Raw genomic sequence first — 15937 nt, 5'->3', positions numbered from 1 at the left:
TACGTGCTATTCTCCCTGTCTTCAAAGGGTGCCTAAATGTGTGGGGACGTTTTTATTCTATGGAATAAACAGGAAGCCACAGAATGAATATTCACCAAAACCAACCTCCCTGATTTGTTTTTATTGCACTTCACAGATAAACCCATCTTGGACATTGGGGTCCGCTCCTGTGTACAAGGGGACAAAGAAGCATTAAAATCACCATGTAAATTGTTAAAAGTGAGATTCAAAAATGCAAGGGGTTCTCAGCAGCGGTCGGATCAATAAAACATGTGTAAAGCTAGTCAGCGTAATAGCTAAAGGCAAAAGGAGAAGTAGGACCATCTTACACACTCCCTTCCCTGCAAAGCCAATATGACCAGAGCCAGCCAAGGCAGTAATCATGGGCCTGATCCTGAGAGGGGCTGAGCACTCCACAGTCAGGACACAGGCCAAATGTTTTGAACTTGAGGATTTGAAGTTAGGCATTTGACTAAAAGAGATGCGATGTTTCTGAAGTGCTGAGCACCCACAGCTCCCACCTCTCTTAGGTACTTACAGGGCCACCATTCCCATAGAACCTCACAATCTGAAATGTATTTATCCTCACAAACATCACTGTGAAGTAGGGAAGGGCTGTTATCCCCTTTTTACAGATGGGGAACTGAGGCACACAGACAAGACGTGAGTTGCCCAAGGCCACATAGGAAATCTGTGGCAGAGTGGGGAACTGAACCCCACTGAGTATCCTAACCACTGGCCCATCCTTCCTCTCTTCCTCCTCAAACTCATGGATTTGGGTGCCTACCGTACCAAGTGTATTGACCATATGTGACAGCTTGGAGTTTCCCAGGTTCTGAGCTGAGTAGGAAACTCATGGGCCTGCCAGACCAGTTACAGGACCACAGAGGTTGTGAACTGACTGCTTTGCCTTCCCCCTCCCCCCTGGAACTGGCAGTTCTGCTCGTGCTGCAAGCCACACAAATCAGAAGATCCACCAAGCAGCCAGAAGCTTGCCTGGCTCTGCCATTCCTGTTGTCATTTAGGCAGTGGTACTATCTGCAAGCAAGCACCAAGCTAACTTTTTCAACTCTAGATTACTTTCCCGGTCTCAGTGCAGTTACTTAGGAGGCATAAAGCCCAGGGCTTGGATACCACAGGGATGGTCTCAGAACTGAATAGACTAGAATGCTGTGCACAATTGCCACGACAGCAGATGTCAAGCAATTGCCATGCAGGTCCTTCCGAAAGCAATCGCAGAGGGCTTTCCAACGAAGAGAGGAAAATAAAACGGCCGAGAGGAACAGAGGGAGACATTCATTGTATCGATTGTGTAAACTGTCACTGGAATGGCAATAAGCATTTTCGATGCCATGCCAGGGAGTAATCCAGCCTGATAATTAGTACATGGGAGATAAGTGGAAAATCAGATGTCTGGTGAGGGTGGTTCAAGCCTTCTCCTGACATTGATAATGTGCAGATACATAGATCACTGTCGGGGCAGCATGCCACTGCGAGCCGGTGTCTTTCTATTGCCTCATCAATCCATCATCCTCTTAGTTGCTGACACCTTGGCAGGCACTCACCGCCAGCTCTGCATTTGAATTGCAAGGAGCAAGCTCCACCAGGGAATACAGATTTTAGAATCTAAGATTCAAATTTGTTTAAGTATTGTGAACAGCAATTCCCTTGCAAGGCATCTTCATTGCCCTTTAGCCAAGGGGGAACAGTTGGGTCTTTGTTAGAAGTACAAATTGCTTCTTAATGCAAAGGATAAAGCAGAGCCCCGGCACCTCCTTAGAATTCCTCTTGGCACCTGGTAATGCTGCTGAATGTCAATTTTAATTTTTGAAATTTAAACCGAGGGCTTTGTGTCTAAGCTCCATCACATCAGAGGGAAGGGAGGAATAGTCAAAAAGGATTAAGGATCCAGTGGGGATTGAGGATCCATAGCAATTATACTTCATTTGGGTCTCAGACATTGGTTTAAATCATATTCTAGATGATACAATCGACAAGGCATTAGAGATTGGTAAGAGTATAACACATGTACCTGGTTATGAACTCTTCCTCCCTCCTCAGCAGGAGGGGTATTTTGAGGTGCAATGAGGGGAGAAACACTCTGTCTTACACCAGGGCTGCATTTCCTCCTTCTCCCCCAGTCAGTAAAGAGGCAATATACACTGCGGACCAAACAGGGGACAGAATAGCCTTTAAGAGCCTGATAATCTTTGTGCAACCTCAAACTGTTGCTGGAACAAATTCATACTAGCGGTGATTCCATTAGCTTCAGTGGAGTTAGAGCTGGGATGAACTTGATCACAATGGGCGCCTCAGAGACTGATTCTTCTCTCGCTTTAGTGTAAACTGGGAGTAAATCAATGGAAGTCCAGGGAACTCTGCTGTATAAAATCATCATAAAGTAAGGGGAGAATCAGGCCCTGACACAATGGAATGTGAGTCAATAAAAGAAAGAGAGAGGGCCAGAAACCCAGCTGCTGCAAAACAACCTACTTCCCTTGGCTTCAAGAGAACAACCCCAATTTACACCAGTTGAGCATCTGTCATGAGTCACACCCACAAGAAAGGCCAGGATTGTATGTGAGATTCTATCCGTGTGTTTAGTTTTCAATGGAGAATGTACAGTCACTCAGATGTAACAGGGAGAGAAGGAGAAGCAAAAAAGAGCACACAATAGATTTTTACATGGATTATGGGCCTGATCTAAAGCCCACGGAAGTCAGTGGAAAGATTGCCATTGACTTCAGCGGGGCTTGGATCTGCCTTATTTCAATGTACGCCTGAAATTTTGTGTGTATGTGTTTACGTACAATGGTGGTTCTCTCAAGCAGGGGTACATGTATCCCTGGGGGTACATCAACGCATCGAGGTATTTGCCTAGTTCTACTACAGGCTACATACAAAGCACTAGTGAAGTCAGTACAAACTAAAATTTCATACAGACATTTACTTATTTATACTGTTCTGCATACTATATCAGCTGTTCTCTAACTGTGGGCAAGGTCATTTTAATGGGGTAGCCAGGGCCAGTGTTAGGTTTGCTAGGGCCCAGGGCAGAAAGCTGAAGCTGAGTTTTTAAGTGAGGTGAAACTTGGGGCACACAAGACAAATCAAACTGTTGAAAGGGCTACAGTAGTCTGGAAAGGTTGAGAGCCACTGCTTTTCAAGATGTGCTAACTAATTATGCTAAACAATCTGTTCCACTTGCATTTTGTCGTGACACTGGGAGTTCCTTTTCCCAGAGCTGAACTCGTCTCTCTCACCAACAGAAGTTGGTCCAATAAAAGATATTACCTCACCCACCATGTATCTCTTTATAATATAAACACAATTCTTCCTTTAATGCTTTATTACTTGGGTCAATCATACTATAAATAGACAATTTCATGCAGTCATTGATATAGAGTCTGATCCAAAGCATACTGAAGTCAATGGGAGCTTTTCCACTTACTTTAACGGGCTTTGGATTAAGCCCATAAACCATCGTAAAGTCTATTGTGAATGGATTCCATTCCCTTTAGAATCATAGAATATCAGGGTTAGAAGGGACCTCCGGATGTCATCTAGTCCAACCCCCTGCTCAAAGCAGGACCAATCCCCAATTTTTGCCCCCGATCCCTAAATGGCCCCCTCAAGGATTGAACTCACAACCCTGGGTTTAGCAGGCCAATGCTCAAACCACTGAGCTATCCGAAGATATAACATTTGGATGATGGTGTGTACTTTCTCCTTTTAAAACTACACAAAAGGAGAGACACCCCCCCCCCCATTAACAATAACTGAGGCTGGAGTAGGGGCTCTTTTACTAACTTTCAATTCTGCTGCAGACCTGAAAGGTTAAAGTGCCCACAACTGCCCCCACCACCTATCGCCCTTTGCAACTTTGGAACAGACACACAGCGAGAAACCATTGTCTAAAAACATAATTTAATATGATTTTTTTGGTGGTGGTGGTGGTGGTTAGATTGTTTGCCAGACAGGAACAGAGACTTGACGTTCATTACATCATCATTCACACGAGTATTGCATTGCATGGAAAAGGAAAGAAGAAAGTTACACTTGACCCCATACAAACAAACAAACCGCGTACGAAGAACCAATGCGTGTTATAATTCAGTCCCACTCTTCAGATCAATCAATCAATCAATCAAGATGATAATAATAAAGCAAAATGTGCCAAGACTGAGCAGTTCTAACTTAGTGTGAGTGACAGGTTTACCCTGGAATCTTTTATACACTCATGGAACCAAGGTGCTGGTCAGTTTCAAGCAGCTGATCTCATTGTGTAACGAACACAAGGACAGAGATACACCAAGGGCTGGGGTGGGGGCTCGCTTGGTTTGTTTCCACCTATCAAATGTACAAAGGGAGAACGACGCGAAACTGACCCGTAGAGACAGTGGCGGGGCAGGTGGGTACAATGCAGTCGGCCACCCTTTTAATCGGGGTATAAAAGAAAGCCAGAGAAAGTGCTGTACTTATTGTTGTTGCCGCCGTGTGCTTTGCCTCCGTCCAGCTTGACGTACACCTCGTCCCCCGACTCCAGGTGCAGCACCGCGCTGTTGCTGGCATAGTCGTAGTTCTGATCGGCGTCCTGCGCAATGGCACTGGCCCGCACCTGCGAACCAGCCAACCGGGGGGGGGGCCTCAGGCGCTGCCCCCGCTCGCCCCCCACATCGCCCCCCTGCCCCCAAATCCTCCACCCCTGCCTCTCTCCTTCCCCCTCTCGCTCGCACTCTTTCAAGCCCAGCTAACCCCTTCCCCTCTTTGCCCCTTTCCCTCTCTAGCCACCAACAGCCTCCTTACCTCTTTGTACCTATTTCCCCTCTAACCTACCTCCTTCCCCCACTTCGCCTCTTTAACCCACCGTCAGCCTTCGTCACCTTTTTTCCTCCTCCCCCTCTTTAACCGTCCCACCAGCCTCTCCTCATTTAAAACCCCCATCTTCTCCTTTCCCTCCTTCACCCCCTTTAGCCCCCAACTACTCTGTCCCTCTTCATCTTCCCTTTCCTCTGGGGCCCTTCTCCTTGACACATATTTATTTCCTCCTCCTCTTCCACTTCCCAGACCACTTCCCCCCCCCCCCCACACACACACACACACTTTCCTTTCACTCACTTCTGCACATTCACCCCCCTCCCCCACGGCAGGCACACCGAGAGCTCGCCTTGGCACAGCCTGCCTGCCAGACAGGCCATTCACTAGACAGCGTGCAGCTGGGAAAAGTTTCCTGCACGTCTCAATCTCATTCCCCCTTGTTGCAGGTAGCGGAGTTTCTAAAGTGTACGGTAACTGTCCCCCGTAAGGTAACTTGTCACCTGGAGGATCCTGGAGGGTGGGGAGGGGCGGCCCTGTCCAGGCTGACACAGAGGAAAGTCAGGGCAGGAAAGAAAAGTCTGTTCTCAGAAGTGGAAGATCACTACATTTAAGGAAGGGAGGGGGTAATAAAAAGGTCCGGTCCCCTGTACCCCAGATCCCAGAAGCCAGTGTGGAAGGCTCTCTGAAACTGTCCTGGAGCCAGTGGGGTTCCAGGCAAAGAGGGAGGGACCCAGGGCAGGGAAAAGAGTCACACACACAAGAGGGAAGGATCCAGGAGAGAGGGAGTCCTAGAGCCAGGAGAGGCCACGAGATAGCGTGATGGGGCAATCTGTCAACATGCCCTGAGCAGAGAGCAGAGGTTCCCAAACACACAGGCGGGAACAGAAATGCCGGGGCACAGGGAGCCAGGGACAGGATGGCAGACTCACAGGTTTCTGCCCATATGGTGATGCCATCCCCTTAGGAGGATGTCGTGAGCACAGGGTACAGGATCGGGGCAGGGTGTCCTGCACTGGGAGGGTGGGAGTAGGGTCCTGGGCACAGTGAGGCTGGCTGTCCTTGAAAAAGTGGCACAGGAAAGGGGTATCCAACTCTCAGCACTTATAAAGATCACATTCAGGAGGGCATCGCAGGCACAATGGGGAGACAAGTAGCCCGGGAGTAAGGTACCAGGGCACAAGAATGTTCCTAAGTGATATAGGTACCCAGGTGGGGGGGTGAGGATACCAGGCCCAGTGGGTCAGGGTGCTGGTGTCCAGGGCTCGGGGGGGGGGGAGGGTCCCAGGAACGGGGGGATGAGGGTGCTGGTGTTCCAGCCACAGGAGGGTGACGGACCCTGGCACAGACTGAGGTTCCCAGACACAGGATATGACTGGTCCAGTGTCCCAGGCATGAGGTGAGAGTCCAGGGCTCAGGTGCTGAGAGTCCCAGGCACAGACGGGTCAGAGTCCTGGGAATAGGGGGTGTGAAGATGCCATTGTCACAGGCATGGGCTGAGGGCCACGGGAACAGGGGTGAGGTTAGAGTCCCAGCCCAGGGAGTGAAGGGCCTGGGCACAAGGGAGGAGGGTCCCAGCACAGGGGGAAGGAGAGGATCCTGGGCATACAAGGGTGCTGGTATCCCAGGCACATGGGGTGAGGCGCATGGGGTAGGTGAGGAGCATGCGGGGAGGGTCCCAGCCCAACCCAAGGCAGAGGGTCCCAGGCACAGGGCTGAGAGTCCTGGGTATGGAGGGGTAGGGGACGGGGTGGGGAGAGGTGAGGGTACCAGGAACATGGGGTTGCAGTGTCCTGGGCTCAGAGGGTGAGGGGCACAAGGGAGTGAGGGTCCAGAGCATGAGTTGGGGGGAATAAGGGTCCCAGCTCAGGGCTGAGGGTCCTGGTAAATGCTGAGGGTCCCAGCACATGGCGGTGGGGGGCGGGAGGGGAGGTTCCAGGAAAGGCTGAGGGTGCTGGCCCCAGGCGGAGGGGGAAGGGATGAGGGTCCCAGAGTGGCGTGGGGGGGAAGGGTCACAGGCACATGGGGTAGTGGTGTCCTGGGCCTAGAGGACAAGGGGCACTGGAGTGAGGGCATAGGTCTGGCACTAGGGTGCTGCCGCACTCCCTGGCTTAAAGTAGTTTCCCTCAGATACAGGGTTTTTCCAGTTTGAATCAGGAGGGTGCCTGTAAAGGCAGAAGGTCCCAGGCAGGGGACAGGGCTGAAGGTCCCAGCTCGGGGTGATGGAAGGGAGGGTCCCGATCCAGGGCAGTGGAAGGAGGGATCCCGAGGATTCCCGGGCGGTGGAAGGGGCGTCCTGGCCCGGGACAGTGCAAGGGGGGCCCCGCCGGGTCCCGAGGGCCCCAGGGCAGTGGAAGGGGGGTCCCGGCTGGGGAGCGGTGGAAGGGGGGATCCCGGCCCGGGGCGGTGGAAGGAGGGATCCCGAGGGGCCCGGGGCGGTGGAAGGGGGGTCCCGGCTCTGGGTGCTGGAAGGAGGGATCCCGAGGGGCCCGGGCGATGGAAGCGGGGGGTCCCGGCCCGAGGCGGTGGAAGGAGGGATCCCGAGGGGCCAGGGGCAGTGGAAGGGGGGTCCCCAGGGGCCCGGGCGATGGAAGGGGGGGTCCTGGCCCGGGGCGGTGGAAGGGGGGTCCCGGTTCTGGGTGCTGGAAGGAGGGATCCCGAGGGGCCCGGGGCAGTGGAAGGGGGGTCCCCAGGGGCCCGGGCGATGGAAGGTGGGTCCCCAGGGGCCCGGGCGGTGGAAGGGGGTCCCGGCTCGCTGGAAGGAGGGATCCCGAGGGGCCCGGGGCGGTGGAAGGAGGGATCTCGAGGGGCCCGGGGCGGTGGAAGGGGGGTCCCGGCCCGGGGCGGTGGAAGGAGGGGTTCCGAGGGGCCCGGGGCGGTGGAAGGGGGGTCCCCAGGGGCCCGGGTGATGGAAGGAGGGGTCCCGGCGCGGGGTGCTGGAAGGAGGGATCCCGAGGGGCCCGGGGCGGTGGAAGGGGGGGGGGGGGTCCCGGCCCGGGGCGGTGGAAGGAGGGGTTCCGAGGGGCCCGGGGCAGTGGAAGGGGGGTCCCCAGGGGCCAGGGTGATGGAAGGGGGGTCCCGGGCCGGGGCGGTGGAAGGGGGGGGTCCCGGCCCGGGGTGGGGGGGATCCGGGCCAGCCCCCAGGACCCACCTGGCCGTTCTTGCAGAGATCCGCCCACATGCTGGTGCCGTCCCCGCCGCGCATGAGGATGTGGTAGGTGAAGAAGTAGATGCCCCGCACCTGGCAGCTGAACTTGCCCGTGGCCGGCTCGTAGTGGTTGCCCAGGTTGGTCACCACGTCGTCGAACTTGAGCACCTCGTAGCCCTCGTGGGGGCTCTTCAGCCCCACGTAGAAGGCGATCCGGGGGCCGCTGAAGGCCGCGCTCAGCGCCCCGCTCACCTCCCCGACGGCGCCCGCCCCGGGGCCGCCGCCCCCTGCCGCCCCGGGGGCGCCCGCCCCGGCCACCGCCAGCCCCGGCAGCCCCGGCTTGCCCGAGTCTCCCCGCTCTCCGGGGGGCCCTCTGGGACCGGGGGGGCCCGGCTCCCCTGGCGGGCCCCGGGGCCCCGGCTTACCCGGCCGGCCGGGCTCCCCCTTGGGTCCCGGGAGGAAGGGCGGCGGGGGGTTGGCGCTCAGGTCCTGCAGCGCCTCCACGGCGGCCGCGCTGCTGGGGCCGCCGGCCCGGGCGCTGGCGCTGCTATAGGGGTCGCAGATCATGCGGCAGGTGCCCATCATCTCGTAGTGCGCCGCGCTCTCGGGGGCCGCCTGCAGCAGCAGCGGGAGGGCGATGAGCAGCGCGAGTCCCATGGCGAGGGCCAGCCCGGCCGCGGCCAGCAGCCGCTTCCTCCGGTGCCAGAGCCGGGCAGCGAGCGCGACCAGCTCCTCCTTGCTGGGCGAGGTAATGGTGACTCAGTGGCGAAGCCTCCCTGCGGGGAGGGCAGAGAAGCGGATCAGCCCCCGGCCTGGGGCAAAGCGGCTGCGGCCCCCCACCCTCCCGCCCCCGGCTCCCCTCTAGCGGGGCCCCACTCAGCCTCACTCGGGCTCCGCTTCCCCAGGCTGCCACCGCGCCTCTTGGCATCGCCCGGCCGGAGCCTGCTGCGGGGCACCTGCCAGCCCGCCCCGGGCTCTCCCACTGGACGGGGCCACCCAGCCTTGCACCGGGCAGGCGCGGGGGGGGGGGGTCACTAGCTCCCATCCCCCTCCCTCCTATGCCCCCGACAGCAGCCTCCGCCCTCGGGGATCCCCCCTCCCAGCGGGCAGTGCCAGGCGCCAGCTGTAACTCACGAGCGAGCGGAGCGGCGGAGCAGCTCCCAGGGCACAGGCGAACAGGTCGGGTAACTTTCCCCCAAGTGCTCAGCTCAGCCCGGCCGGGAACAAGGGCCCCCGGGCCCGCTCAGCGGGCAGCCAGCATGGCCACGAGCCCCCCAGCCGGTCTGCACCAGGAGGTTTTATCCGATCCGGCGCGGTCCCCAGGAAGGGACGGGGAGAGGCTTTTCAAGCCGGCGACTCCATCCTCCCTGCCGAATGAGCAGCGGGCGACGATCCACAGCGGGGATGGGAAGCCACCTTACACAAGAAGCCTGCCCGCTGCGTGGTGATGCTCACACCTGCTTGCTGAGCCCATAATGTCCCGGCCAAGGTGACTTGCGCTCAGTGTTTGCTACGCTGTGATTTCTCTCCCCGCCGAGACAGAGTTGAGCTGCTGAGTTCAGAATGAAGACTGAAATCAATTATACTCTCTAGTGGTGAAGTCGGGCTCCCCTTAGACTAAATCCTGTGTTTGCTTGGATATGAACTGGATCACTGAATAGGGCTTTTTCCGTCATTAACTTAAATTACGATCTTATATTCAATACCTTTATGCATCCCAGTGATCTCTTTCCTTGGTTCTTTCCTTTGCGGCTATTGACCAGGATTTTAGAGTTTTCTATAAATGTTTTCCCCAGATCTTTCTAATGTTTTGTTAGCCATTCTCCCCCACATCACAGCCCTAGATGCTCCTCACTACCAGAATTAAGTATCTGGAACTCAATATATTCAGCAGCTAATAAAATATGATAAGTTTGGTATGACAAAGTGTTCAAACTGCCTGCTGAATGCTGATTCAAAACTGTTGACATTCATGGGAGATATAACACTGTTTCCATTCACAAAATATCAAAGACAATAGTACTGATTATTTTCTACTTAATAGAGCTACTAGAAACGGTTGAGCTATTACATTAACTACTCTCATTCCCCACAACTTCTAGGCACCTGGTTCTGTTCTCACACAGATTTTGTCTTCCAGAGTTACATCTTTTTTTCACACCATGTGAGATCAGAAACAGCCCTAATATGTATATTTGATTTTGCCCAGCAGGAAAACAAAAAAATATAAAACTCAAACACTGGCCTTGATTCTGACCTTATTTACACTGGTGTAAAACAGGTGTAACTCCAGTCAATGGATTTACAATGATGGGGGATCAGAATCAGGTGTAACATTATTTATATATTTCCTTTGAGACATGAAGGACCAGAACTTCAGCTAGGCTCAATCAATGCTGACTTCAAGGGAGGTATGTCAATTTACATCCTCTGAGGATCTTGCCCATAATTTGAATTGATGAAATTTTCAAATATATTCCAATTTTTTTTAAATGTCAACTAAACACATAATTATAACCACAGAACAAAAGATATTAAGTCATGGCTGTAACTGCATTCTACCCCATTCATTTGTCAAACCTGAAAAACAAACCACTTGGTTTTATAAAGAGTTGCTACAAAAAAGACAATATTAATGGATCCACCAAGACAATGCTCCTGTCCAGAAGATGAGACTAAAGACCTGTTCACATTAAAGGAAATTCACTATAGTAATTACATTGGAGTGAACAGCTGTTGGATGCACTGTACAGGTCAGTGCAGTGGCTCTCAACCTTTCCAGACTTCTGTATCCCTTTCAGGAGTCTGATTTCTCTTGCGTACCCCCAAGTCTCACCTCTCTTAAAAACTACTTGCTTACAAAATCAGACATAAAAATACAAAACTGTCACAGCACACTATTGCTGAAAAATCGCTTACTTTCTCATTTTTACCACATAATTATAAAATAAATCAATTGGAATATAACTATTGTACTTACATTTCCGTGTATAGTATATAGCACAGTATAAACAAGTCATTGTAGGAAATTTTAGTTTGTACTGACTTTGCTAGTGCTTTTTATGTAGCCTGTTTTAAAACTAAGCAAATACCTAGATGTGTTGATGTGCCCCCTGGAAGACCTCTGTGTATCCCCAGGGCTATGCATGCATCTGGTTGAGAACCACTGGATCAATGCAAAGTGGAGTTCACTGAGCTTAATTCAGCAACAATACATTTACATTAAGGGTTTGCCCCAGTGTAACTATACTGATGTAGCTACCCCCATATCAATTTCCTTAAGGGTCTATAAGGTGACAGAAGTGCCCAGTGAAGAAACAAATGACACAGAGACAATTTTATGGTAAATATGGTAGTAATTTCCCAAATTACGATTTCAGTGCAGAAAGGCATCAGGGAAGATGCCTAAATTGACCCAATGCCTATCACCTGGGTCATCCCCCTTTCTACAAATTGCCATTATTTCCTTTTGCTTTTCTGACTGAATGACAGTGTTGTCCTGAGAGCTCTTGCATCATTAAAAGTCTATGGGGCTCTTGCCTCTGGGCAATAAGTTATGATGCTATCCACGTATCTAATGTGAGTCTGTTGGGCACCCATCCCGCAGCTGGAAGAGAAAGTAAGGGGGTTGTTTTATTGTTACATAGATTTCCTAAGGGCTAGATTTCAGCCTGTCCCAATTTCTCGGTGCTGAAAAAAATCAATTTGCTTTGGTTTCAGCACAGTTAAGGGCAGACTCTTTTGTTCTGAAAGAATAGTAAAACTTGTAGGTCAAAGGAAGCGAGTCATTTAGGGCTTAAAGTCAATAGCCCTTAGGCATCATGTGCAGATGATGGCATGTACACTTATTACAGTTGCCCCCAAAAGAACTCAGAGTCCTTCTAGGAGCTTTTATTGCAATTTAAAGAGAGGGGGAATTAAGACCTTTCAAACTGGAATGCATATGCTTATGGCCCAGATTCTTATCCCCATTACACCAGTAGGAATCCTGAATAAACCTAGTGTCTTCACTGGAGTTACTCTGGATTTACAGTGCTATATCTGAGATCAGTATCGGGGCCCTTGCTTTCAGAGTATCCCCTTATCTCTCCACATCTCAGTATGTAAAGCTGCCAGGGATATAGGTTTAACAGAAAACCTGTAAAAAAAAATTGTACAGATAATTAAAGAGGGACACAAAATTACAGGAACCAGGTCCATTATCTAGGAATGTCCACAAAAACATTTTAAGAAAGGAGATCACCAAGTTCATCTAGGTTCCTTTCCCCTCCTTTGAGTTAATAGTTGTATCTCACAATATTATTTTAACTCCACATACTCGTCTGAAGCCTGGTAAAATCTATTTCCAATAGTTGTTCCCATTGCTGTCCCAGTAGTTTTATCCAAATATTAAGTAACTAAATACATTCTGCTTAAATTGCTTTGCTGATCAGCCCTTCCTAAGTTTCAGTTAATTTCTCTTTTCTTTTGGTATTTGTCACTAGCTCAGATCCCCTTGTATATATGAATCCCCTGTATTCCCTTCAGCGTTGTGTATACCTCGCTAAAATGGCCCTTTAATCTCCTGTTTTCCAAACCCTGCAGCTACACAGTAACTTTTCGAATCCTTCCTGAATAATTAAGTTCCTGTATCATTTGGGCTGTCCTCTCTATTTGCATCCTATCATTTTTATAATAAGGTGACTGGGACTGTGAACAATATTCCAAATGTGGCCTCACTTAGTCCCTTATACAATGCTAGGATAATTTTCTATGACAAGGGATCAATTATTTCCACAAGTCAACAAGGACAGAACAAGTAGGAACAGGCTTACAGCTGCAGCAGGGAAAAAGCTAGGTGAACTCTTAGCAAAATGTTTATAAAGGACAGTTAAGCAATCAAAGAAGCAGACAAGACGGGTGGCAGACATGCCAATAGTTAGATTAGACACGCTTCTGCCAGGGATTTTTAATTAATAGTTTCATTCTTCTTCTATGATGCACGGAGATGGGCTAAATTACCCACCAGAAGTTCCTTCCAAACCAAATTGTTCTAAGACCAGCATAGTATCAGTTTAAGGTCTGATATATTTAACCCAGGGGGGTTAAATCCTGCACTTTATGGGATGTGGCCTGGATGATTTAATACATCTTTTGCATGTAACTACCACTGTGATCCTGTCAGATTCTGCCATAGGTAAATTAAGTAGTAGCTTATTCTGGGAGTAGCCTCATTGCAGCCAATGAGACCAGTCATGGAGTAAGATACTACTTATTGTCAATAAAGGTGGCAGACTCTGGTCTGATACATTTACATATGCCAGTGATTTGTTTGCTTTTCTTTCCTTTACTGCAATAGAGAAATGTTTTGGACAATATTTACCCACCAATCTTCCTAGCGCTTCATTTGCCCCTCACCCCCATTCCAGCCCTAGATCCTTCTCGCTACTAGAATTAACTATCTGGAACTCAATATATTCAGCAGCTAGTAAAATGATACATTTAGTCCCTATCTTAAAGTGTTCAAATTTCTTGGTGAATGCTGATTCAAATCTGTTAATGTGCCATTCACCAAGTATAAAAGACAATGGCTCTGATTATTTTTGCTTAATTAAGGTACCAGAAACAGTTGGGCTATTACATTTAATTAACTCATTACTGACAAATCCTATGCACCTAGTTCTGATCTCATTCACACAGGTTTACTGACACCGTTGGCTTAATAGAGTCATTTCCAATTTACACCACTATGTAAACCCAACAGGGACATGTGGCTTTGCACAGTAGGAAAGGCACAGGTTTTCATTAAACAGTACAAACAGCCTCATGATTCGCATCTTACTGTCTGCAGGGGAGACCTGGAATAATTGGGGTGGTACTGGCTTAAAGCCAGTGTGTGAGGTCAGAATCAGGCCCACTGTTTTTAAACATAATTTCTATTACAGATCTAATTTGAAATGAAAATATTTTCACATATATTCCAAACATCTGAGTTATTATAGTTACAATTGCACACATTATTGTATTTACAAACACGTTAGCTACCACAACTATTCTCTACCACATTCATTTGCCGTATTTAAAAGACAAAAGGCCAGAGCGCCTTAAAGGGATCCCTTCCCCTGTAGGGTGTGTTTGGGGAGTTAACGGTACAGAAGGGAGCCATGCCTGGTGCTGCATGTCTTGATGAGGGCAGTGGGCATAACATAGTCATAACCTTTAGGAGCTCCATTGACTTCAATTGGAGAAGGCTGGACTTACAGTGAAAAGGTGTATTAGAAGACAGGTGAAATGATTTATCATCACAGAGACAGCAGCTATTCAGAAAAGCGAAACAAACTCAGCCTACAGTCTATTAAACCAATGAGAGTTTTGCCATTGCCTTTAATCAGAGCAGGCTCGGACCCTTTGATGTTACTTCATCAGTGTCTATAATGTATATCAATGTACACAAAACTCTAAAGAGAACAGATACTACAAAATTGTTAAAGCTTGTGCCAAATGAAATAACTACAGGGCATGAAATACAGCTTAAGAGCAGTCAGGCCCTAAAGGAATGTAGATAGAATTTCTTTACATAGACACTAGTTGTTAATAATTGATCCAAAATATTTCACCTGGGAAAAAGAACAGTTCAGCTACCGACGCTGCCCCAGATCCTCAGCTGCTGCAGGTGAAACACGCTCAGAACGACTCAGCTCTCACAGGCACAGCTCGGGGTAAGGGGAGAGTGTGCAAACGTGGCTTTAAGTCACTTCTTTGGTCCTCTGAGCCTAGGGGTGTCCTGGCATTGGCTGGATCCCTGGCATAAATTTACTCTGGATGCCCACAGAGCCACGGGATTGGAAGGGATCCCTGGCCATGCCTCCTAAACTGGTAACTGGGGGGAAGTGAAGGAGCTGCTATAGCAGCTCTATGCTTCCTGGGGAATTCTCATATGCAAAAGGAATCTTCAGTGCCCAGTTTCAGTGCTTTAGTGCCACTAGAGTGGTACAAAGCTGCCTTAATAGAGGGCAGGATCTGGGCCAGGATCGCTGTGGCAACCTCTGAGAGAAGGTTTGGTGCTTAAATGGTAAATTAAAGCAAGACACAGGACAAAATTCTGCAGTTGTTAAAAGGCAAGATTGAAGAATTTGGGCCACAGTTAGGGTCCTCTTTCCCAATTCAATGCTCCAACGTCTGCATTTATAAACCATTGGAGGGGAACCAGGTTAGCGCTATATTTGTCTTGTTCAATTTGCTTATTTAAACAACGACCCCTTTTCTAATGTGTCTGCTCTGCAACGCTTATATGATTGAATAACTGTTTTTCTAACTGGGGAGGGGAGAACTTGCTACAAAAATGGTCCAAGTTAACGCAACTGCATTTATGGAAAAGATAACAGTGATTTCAAAATGAATAACCATCTAAAAGTCTGAGCTCACTTTCAGTATAAGACAAAAACCCTAGCTACTAAATTACATAGCACAATAGTTGGTTTTGAGCTAAAGGAATTTTCAGGCATGGAGATAAAGTAGGCCTCACCTATAACCATCAGAATAAACTAGATATATATTTGGCCATAGTGTGGTTGGCATTGTGTATATGTGTGTGCTAGAAAACCCATGACAGAAACTGGAAATTGGCGACCTTTCTTCCAATCCCTCTGAAATGTCCTTGAGAACCCACTTCTCAGGATCATCAGAAAGCAGTCCTGGGATGTGGTTTTGGGGTCAAGACACATAACCAGTGTATTTATTCACATTCCCCCTCCGTCCCCCAGCCCCGGGTTTAATCAAACTCCTACTCACAATTCCTCGGCAGATTCTTTCTGCTATGCATAGGGATACGTTGCCGCAGGGGGATGCAGTGCATGAATGGCTGGTTTTAGCCAGAATTCAAACATACATAATAACTCTTTCTGTAGTGTGTATCCGCTTCCATCTGGGAGTCCTCTACACCTGTGTTCATGTGCCAACCAGAATTTGTCCTCTTGAATCTCGCAAAGTTACTTT

The 15937-nt window shown here is 49.8% G+C and overlaps 1 protein-coding gene across 3 annotated transcripts; it reads right to left on the bottom strand.

The window, feature by feature from the left end:
- Positions 1–3947: 3947 nt before the first annotated feature.
- On the bottom strand, positions 3948–14663 carry C1QL2 (complement C1q like 2). 3 transcript variants are annotated; one of them, XM_074967214.1, is made up of 4 exons: positions 14560–14663; positions 9098–9515; positions 7967–8739; positions 3948–4618 (listed from the first exon to the last, which is right to left on the bottom strand). In XM_074967214.1, the coding sequence occupies exons 3-4, from the start codon at positions 8618–8620 to the stop codon at positions 4439–4441; spliced, it is 834 nt and encodes a 277-aa protein (XP_074823315.1). In that variant the 5' UTR covers positions 8621–8739; positions 9098–9515; positions 14560–14663; the 3' UTR covers positions 3948–4438. The 3 variants fall into 3 exon arrangements, with proteins under 3 accessions (XP_074823315.1, XP_074823316.1, XP_074823313.1); XM_074967215.1 differs by having other exon boundaries at positions 9098–9512; XM_074967212.1 differs by lacking the exon at positions 14560–14663 and having other exon boundaries at positions 9098–10001.
- Positions 14664–15937: the final 1274 nt, after the last annotated feature.

Source organism: Natator depressus, chromosome 11, assembly GCF_965152275.1.
Source record: "Natator depressus isolate rNatDep1 chromosome 11, rNatDep2.hap1, whole genome shotgun sequence".
NCBI lineage: Eukaryota > Metazoa > Chordata > Testudines > Cheloniidae > Natator > Natator depressus.
The sequence above is the reverse complement of the archived record's forward strand: the minus strand, read 5'-3'. Positions and strand labels throughout refer to the sequence as shown.